General features: G+C 34.6%; 1 protein-coding gene across 4 annotated transcripts in view; it reads left to right on the top strand.

Annotated features, from left to right (window-relative positions):
• Nucleotides 1–19,490, top strand: part of SEMA3A (semaphorin 3A) — a 456,043-nt gene that overhangs the window by 314,997 nt on the left and 121,556 nt on the right. For all 4 annotated transcript variants that reach the window (XM_070507472.1, XM_070507456.1, XM_070507466.1 and 1 more), the window contains one exon: nucleotides 4,999–5,118. In XM_070507472.1, the coding sequence (XP_070363573.1) occupies nucleotides 4,999–5,118 (120 nt within the window). The remainder of the gene's footprint in view (nucleotides 1–4,998; nucleotides 5,119–19,490) is intronic.

Raw genomic sequence — 19,490 nt, 5'->3', positions numbered from 1 at the left:
TGAAGAAGAGATTTCTAACATCCTTTAGTGAATGGTGAAGTATTAGGAAGATATGATTATGGACAATCTGATCACAGCTGTAATAGCACAGTGTTAAAAAAAAAAAAAAAGACAAAACATTGTTGCTAGGTAAGTATGGAACCGGCTTAAATAAAGAGAGAGATGAAGTGAGTGACAGATTACTGCTCTGGCACAAAGATTCTAGTATTCAGCTAGTTTGCCAAATAAATTGACCAGAGAATAAGAAAGTCAACAGATTAACTTCAGGAATTAAGCCTATTAATGGATTTTCATGAAGAAATGTATCTACCATCATGATAGGAAAAGAAAGTCCTTTTTAAATTTCCCAGCTGCTAGATTATACATTAAAATATTTCTACATGAACTACTGAGGTGATACAGAATATTCTTTTCTTTTTAATGAATGTTCACTGACCTGAGGAAATGCTGTATGATACCCATTCATTTTGGGCTGATTTATATTTGAACCAGACCAAGTTGTTTGATGTAATCAGGAATTGAGTATATTTGAACAGAGACTGTTCATCTTCACAAACTTCTCTCCTCTTATCTCTTTTATTTAGAGCAAAATTTCACTGCTCCATCCATAATTTAAGAAGATGCAAGGAGGTAATTGGAATAGGAGGTAAAATACAGTCTTTTGTAGAAAGTATAATTACCAGAAGTTAGTTAAAAACCCCTCAATTCTGTTTTAATTTTCATGTGTGGAGCAGTTGTTTTGACAGATGGATAGACTTTATTTTTGTAACCGTCCAGGAAAAGTCTACATAACACAGTCTAATCAGTGCTACATATTTGTAATGTTTGTTTTTGAATCGCTGTGCGTTTGGCTCCTATATCTTTTTCTAGGGGTAGACATTTTCTAATTTATTTTTCCAGGCTAATATCTCTATGTGTAATTCCTCTATCCATTTGATCCGAAAGCACTAGAAACCCTTAAAAAATAAGTATAAACGGTTTGTCACTAAGGATGATGAATCATCGCTCCTCAGGTGTGGCCTTGGGGTTTACTGGTTTATAACTACCTTTACTTTTACTTCTAGGTTAAGTTAACAATTTATAATGCTGTTGGTCTGGAGTACATTTCAGTAAAATAGGAGGTCAGTATGGTTGCCTGACTCTAGGGAAGCCAACTTGTTGCTAAACCTGTCTGTGTATATCAGCTTAAATTCCAAAAAGGATCAAGGTTTGAAAAATGAATTCATTTTGAACTGATTACATTCTCTTTATTACGTTGTAAATCCGCCAGTGCTGAGCAAAGCAGTGCAGTAGTTTAATGCCAAAAAGTACATTACATTCTGAGTTTTAAAAATCGTCATGGTTCAAGAAAAGGTCAGAAACACTCTTCTTCTGTCTCCCTAGAGCAGAAACGTGTGAAGTGGGTTTCCTTTTTCTGCCATGCTTCCTTTTTTTTAGAGGAATGTCCAGGCTGCTTCCAAATAAAATGAATATCCTGTTTTGGAACGCTCAAAACCTTGGCAGCAACAAGCTAGAGAATGAAGGCAAATGAATGACAGGATTGATACTCTTTTATGTAGGTTTTCTGTTTAAAGAACAATCCTTACTAACAATGTCTCTTTCAAGTTTTTGGTTCTTCTCTGTCCAGTTCTTTTAATTCACTGTTTCCTCCCACATTGTTGTTGATGAGTTTCCTTGAAGCTATTTATAACCAGTTTTGAAAGTATTTCATTCAATTTCTTTATTTCATTTCAAGTGTCTTAACATACTCTATAAACCCAAGAAATTTCTCTCCATTTTATTTGCATCAACCTTCACTTCAAAATAATATTGAGATAGCCCCAGGGCACAGAACAGTACAAACTGCTGCCAACTGGGAGAGTTCATTGGGGAATTGAACAGGATCATTCCAGGCCTTAGGATGATAGGGGTGGGTCTAGTTGCTTTGTAGCACAGATAAACTCTCTTATCAGTATTCTCAGTAGAATGCCAGGTTTCACAACTATAGTCTTCTGATTGATTTTTTTCTAGCAGCTCTGAAGAGGGATAGCTGTCCCCCTATAGTGGTGCTTCTTTGATAGTTAATAGAGAACAAATTAAAATTATGATGTTCAGTGTGGCTCAATTCCAGTTTTCAAGAACTCTGAGAGTTTTTCAGTCATTAATTGTGGCTAATCAGTTATCCAATCCAGAAGAGCTAAGAGCCCCAAATGCTGTGATTTTAGGATTCATAACAAGTTCCAGAGGTGATATGAGCCTTCATTTGTGTTCACAAGTATCCATGCTCATAAGATATTTCCTTTCTCTCTCTCTCTTTTTTTTTTATTGTGAAGAACTAGGGTCTATTCTCAAATTTCTAGAATGCACTTAGGTGTTACTAATAAGATTAGAGAATTTGGGTTTGTATTAAAAATTGCTTGGATATCTTTAAAGGCATGGAAAACAAAATGAAACACTGTTCTTTCCTAAAATGAACAAGACATCCATCTGGGTCTGCCTCTGTTATCTACTAGAATATTCGTTTGCTTACCAATATATACACAGCCTGTTTCTTGGCTTTAACATATGGTGCTGGAACTGGTTATTTATAATCTCGAATGCTCTAATATTGAGTGCACAGTCAGGGCTGGCTATCTCTATGTAAAAGTAGAGTGTGTGGCTATCTCCATGTTTCAAAGAAAGGGGTGCCATAAAATATTTTTCTGAAAATGACTTCTTTGCAAATGACTAAATTTTCTTAAAAGCACAAATACATCCTTTGGGTAAGACTCACGAATGCCTCATTTGTAAATGAGTTTATCAGATGTTTCCCTTTCCACAACCTTTCTCTGCCCAAGCATTCATGCCCTGTCCTCTTGAGGGAGGAGGAGAAACTGTTACAGAATGGAGAGTTTGTTGCAAAGAGTCTTGAAAATTAGGTTGTTTCTGTTTCACAGTTTTGTCTAAGGTATACCCTAGTGAAAGTGAAGCATGGATGAGATCTATGTACTCTTTAAGCTAGGAAATTTTTCTTCATAGCAACTGGCAAAATCAGTTGATTTCAGAACTTAATTTTATCTGTCATAATGTTTTACTAGACTAAAGATTCAGGATTTATGCAGCAAAACAGTGGGAGAAATTAGATGTATATTTTAGCTTCTCCCCTAATCTACTCAGCATATGTTAAGAAAGCATGAGGAGTCACAACTTGAAAGTTTTATATTTTACTTTAAATAGGTCTAATTTACCTTGGGGACAAAGTATTATGTTCATTCTCAGGTTTCATCCTAGAAAAATTAATGATGATGGAAAGCAATTATTTGAATTTAAATATCCATTTTTCTGCTCAAGTTTGGGTGTCTGCTCCGTATTTTATGGGCGCAATAGAGTTAAGACCAAAATCATCAGCACAGACACATAATACAAATGTCGTGTGGAAATGTACTTAAATTATTGTAACATTTCAATTATGAACTCTGACTACATGAAGTCCAAATGCATTCTGAGCTTTCATTTGAAAGTCACATGTCACAGAGAGTGACTTTGGGAGTGTTACACACTGAGAGGTGCCAAGACCAACCCAATCCTCTATTATGTTTGCCAGCCTTGCTTGAATCGTGGTCTGCTTTTGATCTTTTTCTGCATTTCTAATTATATATTTGGTTCTTATTTCCAAATGCATAGAGGCAAAAACACAAAATGAGTTTAAAAAGTCTATGATCAATAACAAAATAATTTTCAATGCAATTTTTATTATTTAGCATATGAGAGCCCATTTGGATACTTTCAAAATGAATATTATGTTCATATTCCATGATGAACTCGTATTTTCTACTTATATTGTATGCAACTCTTAAGATTTGTTATATGATTAATAGACCATAACATTTTATTTGAACCTATTTTCATAGTTTGAGTTTTTCTTTTCTATTTTTTCTTTTTACAATATTAATATAGAGTCATCTATTTAAAAATATTTTGCAAAAATTGTCTTTCCTGCTCTGGATTATTTTGGCAATAAAATTACCCAGTTTATATTCTGAATATCTGATTTTTTCCCCAAAATCTTTCCTCAACAAGGACAAAACCTAAGATTCCTGCTTGTTCATAGAAAAACATTTTCTTTCACAGGATCCACAGATGTAATAGGATATATAGAAAAAATATAAATAGCTCTGTCTATTTTATTTCTTAGGTGATATTTTATTCAGAGGATAAAATTGCAGGATGTCTAAGCTTCTTTAAATAATAATAAGCTATAACTAGAATTTCCTCTTGGAACTAGTTGTTCTTTACCGGGGGGATCCATGATTCATTGGGCATGGGGTCCATGTATGGGTCCAGGATGTCCATGAACCTCCTGAAAATACTTATTAATTACAGCCACTCTAGAAAATATCCTTCAGCCTACAGACATTCCAAACTTTAGCATCTTCTCTATATCATCTTAAATATAATCAAATTGTCTTTGAGGCTGAAACAACATTTTCCAGAGGAGGTGGCTTTACCTTCTCAGGGTCTATGGAGTTCACTAACAAGCAGCACTACAGAAGTTAAGAGTCAGTCACCCATCATTATGGGTTCCTAATGATGTTTAACAGTCATGTTTAATGATAGGTTGTGTTATATCTTAATTTTGTTTTATTTTTCTAAAATTAAACTCAAAGCTGGTTTTTGCAAAGAAATTTTCACTGTTATATTATTTAAGTAATTCAATACTTAATCATATAATTTGCTGTTCTCTTTTCTAGAAGAGTCACCTGTGATTGTTGGTTATCTATAACTTTATTCCACTTTTGTATAAATAGTTTTAATTAAAAAGTTATGGAAGAGAATATTATATTTAGCCCCTCAAAGAGTAAGAACTTTTATATTTTTAGTTCATGTAATAATGTGAGCAAACAATAGAATAATAAGCCCTAAAAATGTTGTGAAAAGGACATAAAAGAAAAGAAATCTGTTCAAGCGTGCCTAGCCCCCTAGAGGACACCTCGGTCATGCTGACTGCTAGAACTCACTGGTTTTCCTTTTGTTTTACAGAAAGAATGTGCTAATTTCATCAAGGTGCTTAAGGCTTATAATCAAACTCACTTGTATGCCTGTGGAACAGGGGCTTTTCATCCAATTTGCACCTACATTGAAATTGGACATCATCCTGAGGTAAAGCTGACTTTTAAAAAAGGGTGTTTGTTTATGACCCCTTCCTATTCAAATGCTTCATTACTAATTTCTTCAGCTCATTTAGCTTCTGGTTTGCTATTCAGTGGGACCTACTTCAAATTCAGATGCTGTTATTAATTTTAAGCTGTGGATGCAAAAAGAATGAGACTATCACTCAACGATAACTACAGAACAGGAGGAAGGAAGCAAGGAAGAAAGCATTTGCTTTCACCCTGGATTACAGAGTTCAATCCATTTTGCATGTGCAGCAGATGTCAGCAGGCTGAATGTGCACTGTTTTCTCCTTCATTTGTATACTGCCAGCTTTCCCCTCCATTTCCATCCTCAGCCGGAAGTGTCTGCCACCCCAGTTGTTTTCTTCTGCCTAGGGATTAAGAAAGGATGCCATACATGTGCACAATGATCTGATCTCATATTTGACCTAAATTATTCACATTTGTGTTCTTGTTCAGCTAAACTTTCCTTTTACATTTTTGGCTATTATTTTGGCAGTATGGAAAAGACGTTTCTTTAATTTGTCTGTTGCTCCTAAAAGATGTTTTAGTGAGGAAATTAAACTTAGGTAAATTTAAGTAAAACTTGAAATTAGGGAAATATTTAAAAGAAAAGTTACTAGTATTGAAAGCAGTTTCATGAATTGGGCTTACCAATAGCCTTCAATTATAAGCCTTCTATAATTTTTGGCACAAAATCCTAAGAAGAACAAAAACTTTCATGTGGTGAGAAGATAATTTGTGACAGAATTTGCTTCCAAATTGGATTCAGAGATACTAAAAAAATAAAGGATTTGTTTCCAGAATATTTCTGGAATCCTAAACATAACATATAATTTACATTTTAGCCACTTCTTTGTAACTTAAACTCTAGATTCTCTCTCTAAATTTTCTTAAGGTGTCCTAAATTGATAAAAATATATTGTTTTAATCCAAAGACACAGAAATCAAAACAGTTTGGATTTTTTCTATAAGAAGACTTCTTAGAGACACTGTGGTTTCTAGACTAAACACAACTATTATTACTTTCTTGGTAATCCTGGGAAGATTAAACACTTTCCTAAGGTCTCACCAGTTTAGGCGTTGGCCTCTCATCAGCCTATTCCTCCAATGCACCCTTCCTCCTTCTCCCTCCTGTGAGCACCTGTACTGTACTTGCTGACATATCCTAGAGTTTTAAGTAAACACTAACTTTAAGGAAAGGCAGTTCTACTTAAATTACTTGCTTCATATTGATGAAATTAGGAATAATTTCCTGCACATGGTCCTGGAGACTTTGCGCACTTAACTTTTTAGCACCTTCTGGATAAATCTCTCCCTCTTTGCTTTCTTCTCGGCTATACCCAGGCACCATAAAACTTGGGCCTGGAGTGATTGACCCACTTTTCTGTATTCTGAAGATAGCTCTAGAAAACTCCTTCCACATCATATTGCACTTTTTACATCTGCCAGGCATCATGCTGCACAGGGTAACAGAGTCAGGAGAGCTGAGCTCCTGGCACAGGTTAGTGGAGAAGACGTGGGCTTTGGGGTTACATCTGGCTTCTGATCTTATTCTACAACTTCCTGGCTCTCGATCATTGGAAAAATGAGTTAACCTCTCTGAGGTTAACCTCCCTGAGACTCTGTCTCATAATATGTAAAACAAAACTAAGCAAAACCCCTTTGATCCTCAGTGTTCATATATGTTAAATGAGAGGTTGACTTATTACCTCTAACCGTCTTCCAACCCTCCTAGCAGGGCACGACCCACTGACATTTTTCGCTATAGAAACTCAAGGAGTTCTAATCCCATCATTGTTAATTGCGTGTCCTGTGGCCTCAGACTGCTGGGCTTTTGTCTGACCTCAATTTAGTACTAGATGCTTGATCCTGGGCAAGCTACTTATTTTCTTTGTGTCTCTGTTTCTAACCTAGAAAGTAGTAATGAGAATGGTCTCTACCTTATACGGTTGTTGTGAGAATTTAACATTGTCGAATAGGTAGTTCTCATATTTTTAACATTTTCCCCAAAGTCTTGAGTTTTTTTCTTAGTTGCTGTTTAGTAAAGTTCACAGCATATTTCCTTATCAACTCAATGACTATCATTGCTGCTTTATAGATGGGTGGGAGATGGAAAATTACAGGTTCTGGAGCCAGACCATTTACCCAGAAAAATTGAGGTGGCCTTTTTGTCCACTGAAATAAATCAGTAAAGCTTCCCATTTGATCTCCTGTGAGGTGGGATATTGGGGTGCAAGTATTTTCCTGAGATTCTGAAACTCAGAACCTTTAAGAGAGCCCTCTTTCAGAAGCTCAGTGATCCTGATTTGCATGGCCACTATATATTGGGAAATGCTGTTCCAGACGGTTTAGGAGGTCAGAGGGAAGACGATTATGCAATTACCTGGGGGAATTTGGAGCAGTCTAGACAGTCAATCTAGGAAATTCTGGAAAAGATATTATCAAGATAGTTTGTCTAGACAACATAAAATTTAATTTTCAGTGCTTAAGCTGCCTTAAGAGAGAATCTGCTTTAAATTGATCTATGCTGATACTTAAAATACTACCCTTGAATTTAAACAGTTATGCTGTTTGTGAAGTTAAGAAAAAGAGATAATGTGCGCTTCATGCAGTTCAGAAAAGACTGACAGTAACGGAAAGATTCGAAGAGGAAGAAATCAAACAGCAATCAAGACTGAGGCCAGGACTGTTGGATTAGAGTTCATAAGCTCTCATCAAGTTTGAATTTAGTAACTTTTATATGCAAGCCTGCCTTTTCAGATAGAACCAGCACACATCTTTCTCCTATATTCTAGTATAGAAGTAGCTTGTATACTTTGCTGTTACCTGTCCCACTCTACATCAAATAATGAAATCGTTTCCTTTTTAAACTTCTGTTCAGCCTTTACATATTACAAATAGTTTTATCATACAAAAAAGGATTTTTTGCTTACTGTTTTTATGATGGCTTTCATGGACATTTTAACACTCAATTTTTCCTTTGCAGTATTCTTTCTTTAAAATAACTCATTGTCTTACATTGCGTTCCCAAGATTGTTAAAATCCACTGTTAGAAAATGACATTATGGACTCGCCATTCCAGATGGCCAAATGCTGCAAAGGTGAAAATGTTACTTTTGAATCAAATCAAGACTCCTTTCATCATTTAATAGCTTCAGAACTTGTAGGAGAAAATTAACAATTCCTTTTAAATAATGATAAACAGTGTGTGAAAACCCCCCTTCTTTAATCTTCAAGTTATGAACATAGACCTCATTTTACTTTCCTAGAATTTTAGTAGCAATATTTATACTTCTGAAAACCGTATTCCAAAGTCTACTCTTGCTGCGTAGTGAATGCCTTCCGACCACACACAGTATGTCATTGATTGCTGTATTAAACAGATTTTCTGTTTCCTGTAATACAGTTGGGAATTGGTAGACATATTAATTAACTCCAGTTCTATAAGATGTGTGTCAATCAATTCTTGGGTATCTGCCAATAGTACTTGACATTGCAGATAACTGCCAATAAGGTCACATACTGCATACACATGTGTGTGTTTATCATAAAAATGCATGCAGAGTTCACGGAAAGAATGATTCAGAGCTAGAGTACAGATGAATTTTGAGTTTAAGCTCTCAGCATCCATGCCATTCAAATGAAAAGTGTAAGTCATCCTTATGAGACAGAATATTCCCAAATGGCTTATAGTATATGGTATTTCCCCTTCAGATTTACGTTTGTTAATAAAAAAAAAGTATGAATTTAGGAGGAGTATAGCTTTTCGAAGAAGTCTCTGGATGTTTTTTCAAATTCCAAATGGGCCTCTTCCGTGTACTAGGCAGGAAATCTTAAGAAAGATGGACGCAGATGAGAGCTGGAAATTATTAACTCTGTAAATACTCTCATAATGTCATGATCTCAATTTATGATAGAACCAAAGGGACATTAAGAAATGCAATGAAGCTTAATGACTATCCCTGAAGTCATTGTACAATGACAACCAATATATCTAGATGTAGAATAAAACATTTTGTTTGGTTCTTCCTTTTCACCAAGAATAAGAGTTTGAGGCTGACCCAGTGGTGTAGTGGTTAAGTTCGCATGCTACCCTTTGGTGGCCCAGGGTTTGCAGGTTCGGATCTGTGGTTGTGAACCTAACACCACCCCTCAAGCCACGCTATGGCGGAATCCCACATAAAGTAGGAGATGGATGTTAGCTCAGTGACAATCTTCCTCACACAAAAAGAATGTGAGTTTGCTTTTATAGAAAACTTTGAATCAAATGCTCTTAGTAACAGTCCCCATCACCAAAATGCTATTTAAGCAATAGCTAGGGCTCTGTGGACAATTTATACATCGAATCTAACCTCTTCTAACTGTGTTATATCTTTCAATGTCTTATGTTATTTAGTCCAATAGAGTACAAGTTTATTTCTAAGAGGAGATAGTGAAGCTGAGAAGTTTAGGTATCTTGGTAAAATGATGAGGAGTGCTTTTGGGTAGGTAACATCTTTCTATCTTTCTTAGATCATCCAATACATTTCCCTTGTAGTAGGCTAACCTAGGTGGTGAAAGTCAGGATGCTTTGATGATTTCTTCTCTGCTACTGATTATTTCTACCAGAGGCAGTATGTTCCTCCTTCGCACTACTGACTTGAGCCAAATGTGGTTAGAGTAAGTCCATAATGATTTCTAGTTTTTCTTCCCTAATCTTTCAATACTTGAATCATGTTGAAAGGTGGACATGTACAAGTTACTGTACTGAATATACAATACTGTCATTTATATTGCAAATTAAATTTTAAAATGTTCTGCTGTTTGTAGTTGAAGGAAAGCATCACAGTTCATAAATTTTGAGTGAACTTACCAGCTCACCAATGTATTTTCTGTGAGCTATTAATGTTCTAAACCATAAATATTATCAATAAGATTGCTTCTCAAAATTAATAGAACTAATAGCCAAGTGAAGTAGTAGGAGGACCTAAGTTATGATTAGAAACAAGGCTAGAAAAGAAAAAAAAAAATCACAAATGGTAAAAAAAAAAAAGAGAGAGAGAGAAAAAGAGAGCCATGAATACAAACCAGCATCTCCCAGACCCTACTTAAAATGTTTCAAATCACCATTTTATTCTTTGACTTGTTTACTTTAAATATTTGATATGAAAACACCATAATTATGAGATTAACATTTTACCCTCTACCACTTATTTGGTTCAATTGTAAAGTTTTTTTTTTTCTCACAGTATTTTACCATTTTTTAATTCCTAAGAACAAGAACAGATAACAATGGAAAAGTGAGCATTCAGTTCTTAAAGTGCAGGGTATTTTGTTTCATGTTTTGTCAGATCTGGTTCACCTAATGCCCGGAAAAGAATTTGGACAAAATTGAACAGCTTTCTAAAGGCCATATTGGCGCAATGATGTCATTATCGATTGCTTGTTAAAAGTCTGGGGCCGGTCCCATGGCCGAGTGGTCAAGTTCTCACATTCTGCTTCGGGGACCCGGGGTTTCACTGGTTCGGATCCTGGGTGGGGACATGGCACCACTCATCAGGCCACGTTGAGGTGATGTCCCACATGCCACAACTAGAAGGACCCACAACTAAAATATACAACTATGCACTGGAGGGATTCGGGGAGAAAAAGCAGAAAAAAACCAAAAGATTGGCAACAGTTGTTAGCTCAGGTGCCAATCGTTAAAAAAAAAAGACCATATTATCTATAGTACTCAATTTCTGAATGGCATCGTCATTCAAGATCAATACAGTCATTGGTCTAAATCATATTAGCACATTAACAATATATTTTTTCTTTTCCTCGTGAACTACCAATAGCTAGTTTGGATCAAAGACCATACCTTTACTGAAACTAGCCTGTCACTGGAGTTGTATAGTCCCCAATTTACTCTTTTTCCTTTTGTGCTCTTTTTGATTGATTCCTCTGCACTCATTCCTTGTATTATCCATTTTAAGAGGAAACTTATATCCATGAAAACCTTAATTTGTTTGTTATCAATATTACATTTTACAAGAAACACAAAGAGTAGTACTAAACTCCATTGCCGGCTCTTGTGTTTGGTCCATTTTCACCTCCCCTTTATTCTCCTTCCTCCGTTGTGACCAAAGCTTTCTCTGCCCTTAAACTGTAGTTCTATGTTTTTCTTCCTTTATCTCTTTGTCTCCTTGTCTAAATTACTTCCTTTGGAACCAAAGTTTTAGATAGTGGAAATATAGTTTGGATATGCAGATGAGAAGGAAGGTGTTAGTTTGATATATTTAAAACTTTCAAAAAATAGCAGAATAAACTTAGACTGAATTTCCACAAATCAGAATACATTTGCCTCCTCTTGCAATGTGTTTCAAATGGGCATCAGCAAATTACGTTGCAGGTTTGTTTTAAACCGTGGTGGTTCACTGATGATAATCTGAAAAAATGATATAAGTACATTCTACATTATTTGAATAACTACTTACTAATCATATAAAATGTTAAGATTTTAGTGCCCTTGTTTGCTTGTGGCTTGTGATCATGTGAATGCCAAGAATACTCTTTTAATTTTCTTGGGCTAATGAAAAGAAACAAAGGTTGACTCGATATACAAATGCTGTATTCTTGCCAAGTAAAGGCCAAAGTAAGGTGAGAGTGGGCCGTATGAAGGAAGATTTTGCTGTGGTTCAGAGAAAGGTGTTTAGAGGAGGGTAGAACTCCTCACTCCAAAGACTGTAGCTCTGGTCACTAGGAACATATTCATATTGCAGGAAGGTTGTATTTTTCAGGATACACGATATCATTGTCCCATTGCATTACTATTGCAAATTTTAATTGTATTTGTTTTCTAGTTTTGTTGGTACCTAATTTTAACCATGAAGAACATAGACTTAGTTTTACAATTCTACAAATTTAATTACTCTTAGAAAACATAGGATGTAAGGTAACTCTGATGGTTTTCTAAGAAGATCAGCTTGTGGTAGTTTTTAAGCAGATAGTGTTACCTGTTCCCTATGTTTACATCAGAGGACTCTCCCCTTGCCCTAGTGTAATGGCCTCTGGTTTGGGCTCCTCATGGCTTTCAGCTGCTCCAGGCTTAGCACATGTGGTCAATTTGGACAGGATGAGAGCCGGGGAAGTAGAAATAGCAAAGGGTGGTGATGAGAATCAGTGTGAGGTGATGAGAATAGCACTGAGGTGAAAAGGAAAGACATAATGAGAAAACCAGACTTTCTGGAATAGAGGCTTTATTTATTAAATAGATTTGAGGGAATACTAGGAAATAATGGAGGTTTAACATCTATATCTAGAGCTCTTCCGATTTGTGGCTACAATTATACTCAACTGCTACAATCAATGCCCAAGTGATCTTGGAAGCAATTTGTATTCAGATGAATGATTCACAAGAAGTAAAATTAACTTTAATAAAAATATAGGAAACATTTTTCCTAAGCAAGGTCCTAAAAGTAATGACAAGAAATACAAACACAAATGTCTGCCCTCAAAGAGCTAACATATGCATAAATATCTAACTTCAACATAGGTGAGAACATCAGTAATAATAACAGTTATACCCTGAACAACTAATATTTACTGAGCATTGAACATATGTCCTGCAGTGGCTACTCACTCAGTCGTCACAAAATCTGATGAGGTAGGTACTCTTAGTATCTTCATTTTACTGATGAGAAAAATTAAAGTTTCATGGGGGTTTTGTAATGGGCCTGAGGCAAGCATGCTATTCAATGGTGTATGTCTGAGTCCAGAACCTGGTCCTTTGTTTATTTATTTATTTTTGCTGAGGAAGATTAGCCCTGAGCTAACATCCACTGCCAGTCTTCCTCTATTTGTATGTGAGCTGCTGCCACAGCATGGCCACTGACAGATGAGTGGTGCAGGTCCACACCTGGGAACCGAACTGGGGCTGCCAAAGTGGAATGCATGGAACTTAACCACTAGGCTGCTGAGGCTGGCCAGAACCTGCTCTTTTAAAAGGAAGTGCCAGTACCATGCAGTGGGAGAGAAGATAAAATCATTAATTATGATTTAGGGGATTGAGTCAGGGATTTTGTCCTGTATTTATTTTATGTTTCAAAACTACTTAGTGTGTGCCAAGTTTGAACATGGTGACAAGTATAAATGTGGGACCCCCTGATGAAGGGAACAAAGGCCATCACCTTTAAGCTGGATTTCGGAAAATGGGTGAAGGATTGATGGATGTGGAAGAAGGTCAAAACTGGAAGGACAGAATGGAAGGACAAAGACGTTGAAAGGCCAATGGGGAAATGAAAAATATCCCAGTGTGCATAGAGTATAGTGATTTTCAAAAGGGGAGGCTGGAATATTAGGATCTGGTTGAGTTTAGGGATACTAGTCAAGAGCTATACAAGTTTTTAGAAAGAGACTACTATTGTTTCCACAGTTGGTTTTGAAACATATTTTTGGTATAAATGTGATGGTGGGAGAATGGACATAGAGGTACATCCATTTGGAGAATATGGCAAAAGTTGAGTAGTGCCACATGGATGGGAGTCTAGACTGATGTTGAGTGAAAGATACTAAATAATATTTAAAATTCTTAAATATTAATTCTAAATTCTGAATATTTAATTCTAAAATATTAAAATTCTTATAGGAAAACAACAAGAAATCACAATAACACCCAAATTTCATAAACCACTAGATGAAATACAACTGAGATGATGATACTGTTTAAACTCCCCAGTGAAAAAATGTTTTCCCAATTCTTCTGTGATAATTATGGCAAACATGTTTGTTAGCACATTGTGGCTCATGCACACTCAATTTTTACTCCTGAGTCTACAAATAAGCTGAACTTATGTTGTGCATAAAACATTAAACCATCATATGCAAAATTATGTGAATTTCTCACCCATAGCGTATCACAAAAGCTTGGTTTATTCACACTTGTAAATCCAGAGAATGCCATTTTTTGTTTTGCAAATGTGAAAGTATTTCAAACCCACTTTGTTAAAAAAATAAAAATAAAAAGCAAACAAAACCCAACTAAACAGAAAGAAACAAGGTATAATACATAGTACTTAGAAACAGTGATTTTAAATGAAAAATCTATGCTTTATTTTTAATTTCATTATTACAATATAGCTTATACTGATTCTGTGAAATTTTTATGGAAATGATATATCTGATTTATCCCTTGTTATTCTGCTTGATTTCTCTTCTACTGTAACTACTCATAATTTTTAAATTATTATTATTACTATTAATGACTATCATTGTTTGCATATTTGATGGCTTTATCAATTTAGTTTCCTAACTCTGTGCTGCGAGTGTTATCTCCAGTTTTCAGTTCGAGAAACTAAGTCTCAGAAAGGTTTAACAGCCTACCTATCATCACACAACTAGTAAATCTGTTGTCATAACCATTATAACATATGGTCTTTCTAGTGACATAAATATTATATCTGATATTGTACCAATTATACTTCATTGTTATCACGCTGTGCCATGGGTCTTTTTTTAATTCTTTTTTTATTCTGGTAAGAATATTTAACACAAGAGCTTTCTTAACAACTTTTTAAGTGCACAATTCAGTATTATTAACTATAGGTGCAATGTTGTACGGCTGATCTGTAGAACTTATTCATCTTGCATAACTGAAACTTTATGCCTGTTGAGCAGCAGCTCCCCAGTCCCCCATCTCCAGCTCCTGGCAATCACTTTTCTACTCTCTGTTTCTGTGATTTTGACTAGATTCCTCTTATAAGTGGAAACGTGCAGCGTTTGTTCTTCTGGAACTGGCTTATTTTACCTAGCATTATATCCTTCAGGTTCATTGTCCCCTTATTCACAATAGCTCAGATGTGGAAACATCCTAAATGTCCACCAACAGGTGAACAGATAAAGAAAATTTGGTGTATACATACAATGGAATATTATTAAGCCTTAAAAAAGAAAGAAATCTCACCATATTTAAGAATATGTACTATGTGTTTATTAATACTCAGATCTAAACACTCTCAAAACATTGAATTTCAAGGAAAATGAATTACTACTTGCGTTATTAGAAACCTTCGTGAAAGAAGCATTAAATTCTTTGTGCTGAAAATGTGACAGTGCTTGTCAACTTGGTAAAATTTCGTGGCTGTGGCAAATTCATCTTTAAGAGGATCTGGTAATAATATAATCAGGGAGTCATGTTTCAATAAAAGAAGTACTAGGATACCCCACAGAATCAATTACTTTCTGTTTTGACTAATTCCCTCTATATGTAATCTAGGTATTGAGCAATGATAAACAAAACCTACTTAACTTGTACTTCCACTCAGACACAAGGAGTGGTAATATGTTTTACAATCAAAGAGAGTTGTAATTCTTTTTTTAATCCCAAGGGTAAAAATCAGAATCTGTAGCATAATAGAAATATATTTGAAATGGAGTTTTTAAAATATAAGAAAAAAATTAGAGTTTTCCACCTCTCATTCAAAGTAAGTTTAGCAATGAAACGTGTCCTTTTTCTCAATATTTTGATCATGTAATATTTCAAGAACACAGAAACGTATGGATACTGGGTATACATATATAGAATTCTAGATTCTCTAATAAACAGAAAACAAGTTTATATGGCATACAAATTATCAAATAACGGAAAGGTGGCATAGTCTTTATTCCATTTTCCCTATATGAGTGTGTCTTATCAAGTTCTCTCTGCCTGTGAAGATACTGAAATATTAACATGTTTGAGAAAAAGCCACATTTTTACTCAAATTTAATTTTGCATTTATAGGTCTTTAGAAATTCTAGCTGGAGCAAATGTATTTCGACAAATAAATATTTATGTGAAAGGACATCCTTTAAGCATTGCCTAAAATATTGAATGGGATAGGCCTTCAACTTTTATTGAACACAATTATTTCTATCTTTTCATATTTTGCTATTATACTTTAGTAATTTAAATCCATTCCCGTATAAATGATAGAAAATGTGGTGTTAGTATCTGAGTATAGCGTTGAGATTTGTACATTTACGTGCAGGAAATATATCATTTCAAATTTTCAGAAATTGAACCACATAGAATGACTACTTTCCATTTTTATTTTATTTTTATTTTTCAGTCTGCCATTTTAATTCAATTGTGCGTATTTGGTCACTGAAAGCAATCTCAGAATTGCTGAGTGGTTAAAAAGGGAGTCTAATGGGATCTAAAATCAATTCACGGGTCTGTCACTGATTCATTGTGTGACTTTTGCTGCCACTGAAATGACATTAAACTGGTCTCCTTAACATTTTTATATCTCAGGATTTCTCTTGTGATAGAAAAATACTTATCTAATACACATGATGCATATACACTTAAGAAAATAGGCTAATGATTAAGAAGTACCAGAGTAGCTTCTATTTCAATGAGTTACTTCGCTTCAGATTATCACAAAGCTTTTTAGAGGCTAAAAGTCTTTGTCCTTCTAGTGTTGCAAATGGGGTTTTGTATACATGCCAGGGTTTAAGCTCCTTTTAGTGCTTTTATCCCGGCAAACTTTTCTTCTTTTGATTTATATTTTGTTGCCATGTAGTAGCTGTCTTACCTCATATTTAAATTGCTTAACCTGGAAAGGATGGATGTTCAGTGTCCCGAGTTTACTTGCCCTTTGCTGGCCTAGATATTGGAGGCAAATGTAAGATTTGCAGGGAGGAACACCTAATCTTTGTATTATATCATGCTAGATATCAATCCTACATACTACCTTGACACTACATCAAATTTTTGCTAACAGCAAAATGGATTTTTAAAAAAATTCATGCTCAAATTACACACTATCTAAGCCATGTGTAAAAATCTTTTTTTTTCTAGAATAAGGTGTAAGAACTTATCTGACAGAGGAATGGGAAAAGATTATGTAAGTGGTAAGCAAAATATTACCATTTTTACTACGCAGACATCCAGAAAATGAGAAATGAACTCACATACCCTTGTTTAGAAAGTGCTTCAGAGGCAATCAATAGTTTTCTTGATTAAAATCAACTTCAGGTGAAATGAAAAACAAAATGATGTTTTTGCCGTATGAGTAAAAAAATGTAATCCCATTCACTTTTCTACCTTATATTTATCAATGTGTGAAAATGTTAATAATGTTCTAAGACAGAAATGAAAAGTATTTTTCAACTATGCTGCCAAGAGAAATATTTTGATCTGGAAGGTTTTAGTACAAAAAATTAGGTTGAAAAATTTGATATATTCATAACTGCTTAAGCCCAAAGTGTACTGAACACAAAGCTTGGCAATATGTGATATTCTACTTTTTTAAAAATTATATGTCCAGAGTTAAATTGTGACCACAATTTCCGTACAATTCTTGCTCAAAAATATATGTTTATAAAACACTGTAGCTTACGGCTTCTGCATAGCTCCTCTAACTCCTGTTCTTCATTTTATAGTATAGGAAATTTAAATTCAGATTGCTGAAATAGTATTCACAAATCCTATGGTTACTTAGTGGTAAAAGCTGAACTTAAACTCAGTTCCCCTGACAGCTAATTCACAGTCCTTCCCATTACACTGTGTTGCCTTCACTCTCACTGCCAAACATGTAAAAGGACATGAAAGACACAATTTTCCATGTATGTCAAGCTGTTTATAAGGATTTTTTTTTCAAAATTAAAGTGAATAAGTAAGTAACATTAGGTGATTATTTTTAAAATACATTGTCTTTTACTTTCTTTCTCCATGCATTCATGATCGGATTATTAACTATATCATCTAATTTCAGGGAAAAACTGTATTTGTTTCATAAAGGTGATATTTACGTAATGAAAATGATTCAGTTGCCTCTTCAAAATAGATAAAATTTGAATATTGTTTCAATACTTTACACTATTTCCTTTTATTCTCATAAAAGTAGCTAGATTTAAGATGATTTCGCTTAGTTGAAACAGTCAAGACATCAAATACTATCAAAGAAAATAATTGAAAGCATTAGGAAAGCAACCCGAACACAAGATTCATGCAAAATTTCACCCACACACCTTTATGTACAAAGGACAAGAGTGACTAAACGCTTTGATCACTCCTGGATAACATGAAAGAGTAAAAGAAAAAAAATCTGTTAGAAAAAAGGTTTAATGAACAGGGTGGAGACTAGCTGAGTGTTGACATAGAGCATAAGAAAAAGATAAAATCAGAAACAAAGTTATTTATAGTAGCAGACCTCAATAGGTCCAAAGAGATAAAGTCTGATTTAGAAAAAGATATTAAAATAAATGCAGTTTTATTTATATTTAAAGTATTCATAATTCCTATAATGAGTTCTGTACAAATGTTTTCAATAGGAAATATGTATATATATAAAATGTATATCTATACAAATTTTATGTATAAAACTATATATAGTGTATATTGTATGTGTGAGTGTTTATATCCATAGTGATGGCAACATCTTAGGAAAAATTATGAAGGTGCAATATAAAGAATATAAGTCAATTTAGACTGCCTGAAAATGTATTTGTAGATATAGACTTTAGTCTATTTTCCGTTTAACTTAAGGAAATAAATGTGTGTTGTGGGAAAAGTGACTTTTTGAAATGGATCAGTGCTATATACCGATAGAATTTGCCTGGGCATTGTCCATCACTCAACTGTTGCAGAGATATCCAAAGCAGAGATATTTCATCAGCACTTTATAAATTTGTGGGACTTTCAGGTTTGTGAGTTTTTGTATCCCAAAGGGTGTTGTTGTTGGTTTTTCCTTTTAGAATTGGCATCATATTATGCTACCATAAGCATAGACTCCACTATCATATAAATTAGTATTTTCCAGGATTCTGAATGTTACAACAGTTGTTCCCATCCTTATGTCTGATAGATGACATGCACATTTGTGACATTCTATCATGGGCATGCCCGTCATTATATGCATAAGGATATTCTGGAATATAAATGGGTAAAATAATGACATTAGAGCCTTAATTCTGAAAAATAAAGACAGAAGAACCTTAACCTTGAGTAGGTCATAATTTCTTAAAAACTATTAACAAAATAAAAAGAAAATTATTGAAAATGTATGTAATTTGAGTTCAGGAAAGTACGCCAAGTTTGAGGTCACAGAAAGTGAATCATGGGCAAAAAATGGCAAAAAACTCTGATGTTAGATGTAGTTAGAAAGTATTTAAGAAATAGAAAATGAAAGATATCTGCTACTAAGATCATGCCTGTATGTTTTAGACTCTTCTGCTGGACACCAGACCAGAGATGTAAAGGTCACTATGACATACGGTTCAATTTGATGAAATAATGCTCAACTTACATCCCTCTCCTTCCCGGCTCCTCACCACTACCACTTGGCCTGTCCAATAAGGTTGCTACACTGAAGCCAGAGTAGTCTTCTCAGAAAGCAAATGGTAGCCTGT

The sequence above is a fragment of the Equus asinus genome, chromosome 1 (assembly GCF_041296235.1).
Source record: "Equus asinus isolate D_3611 breed Donkey chromosome 1, EquAss-T2T_v2, whole genome shotgun sequence".
Lineage (NCBI taxonomy): Eukaryota > Metazoa > Chordata > Mammalia > Perissodactyla > Equidae > Equus > Equus asinus.
This window is presented reverse-complemented; position numbering and strand designations above follow the sequence as displayed.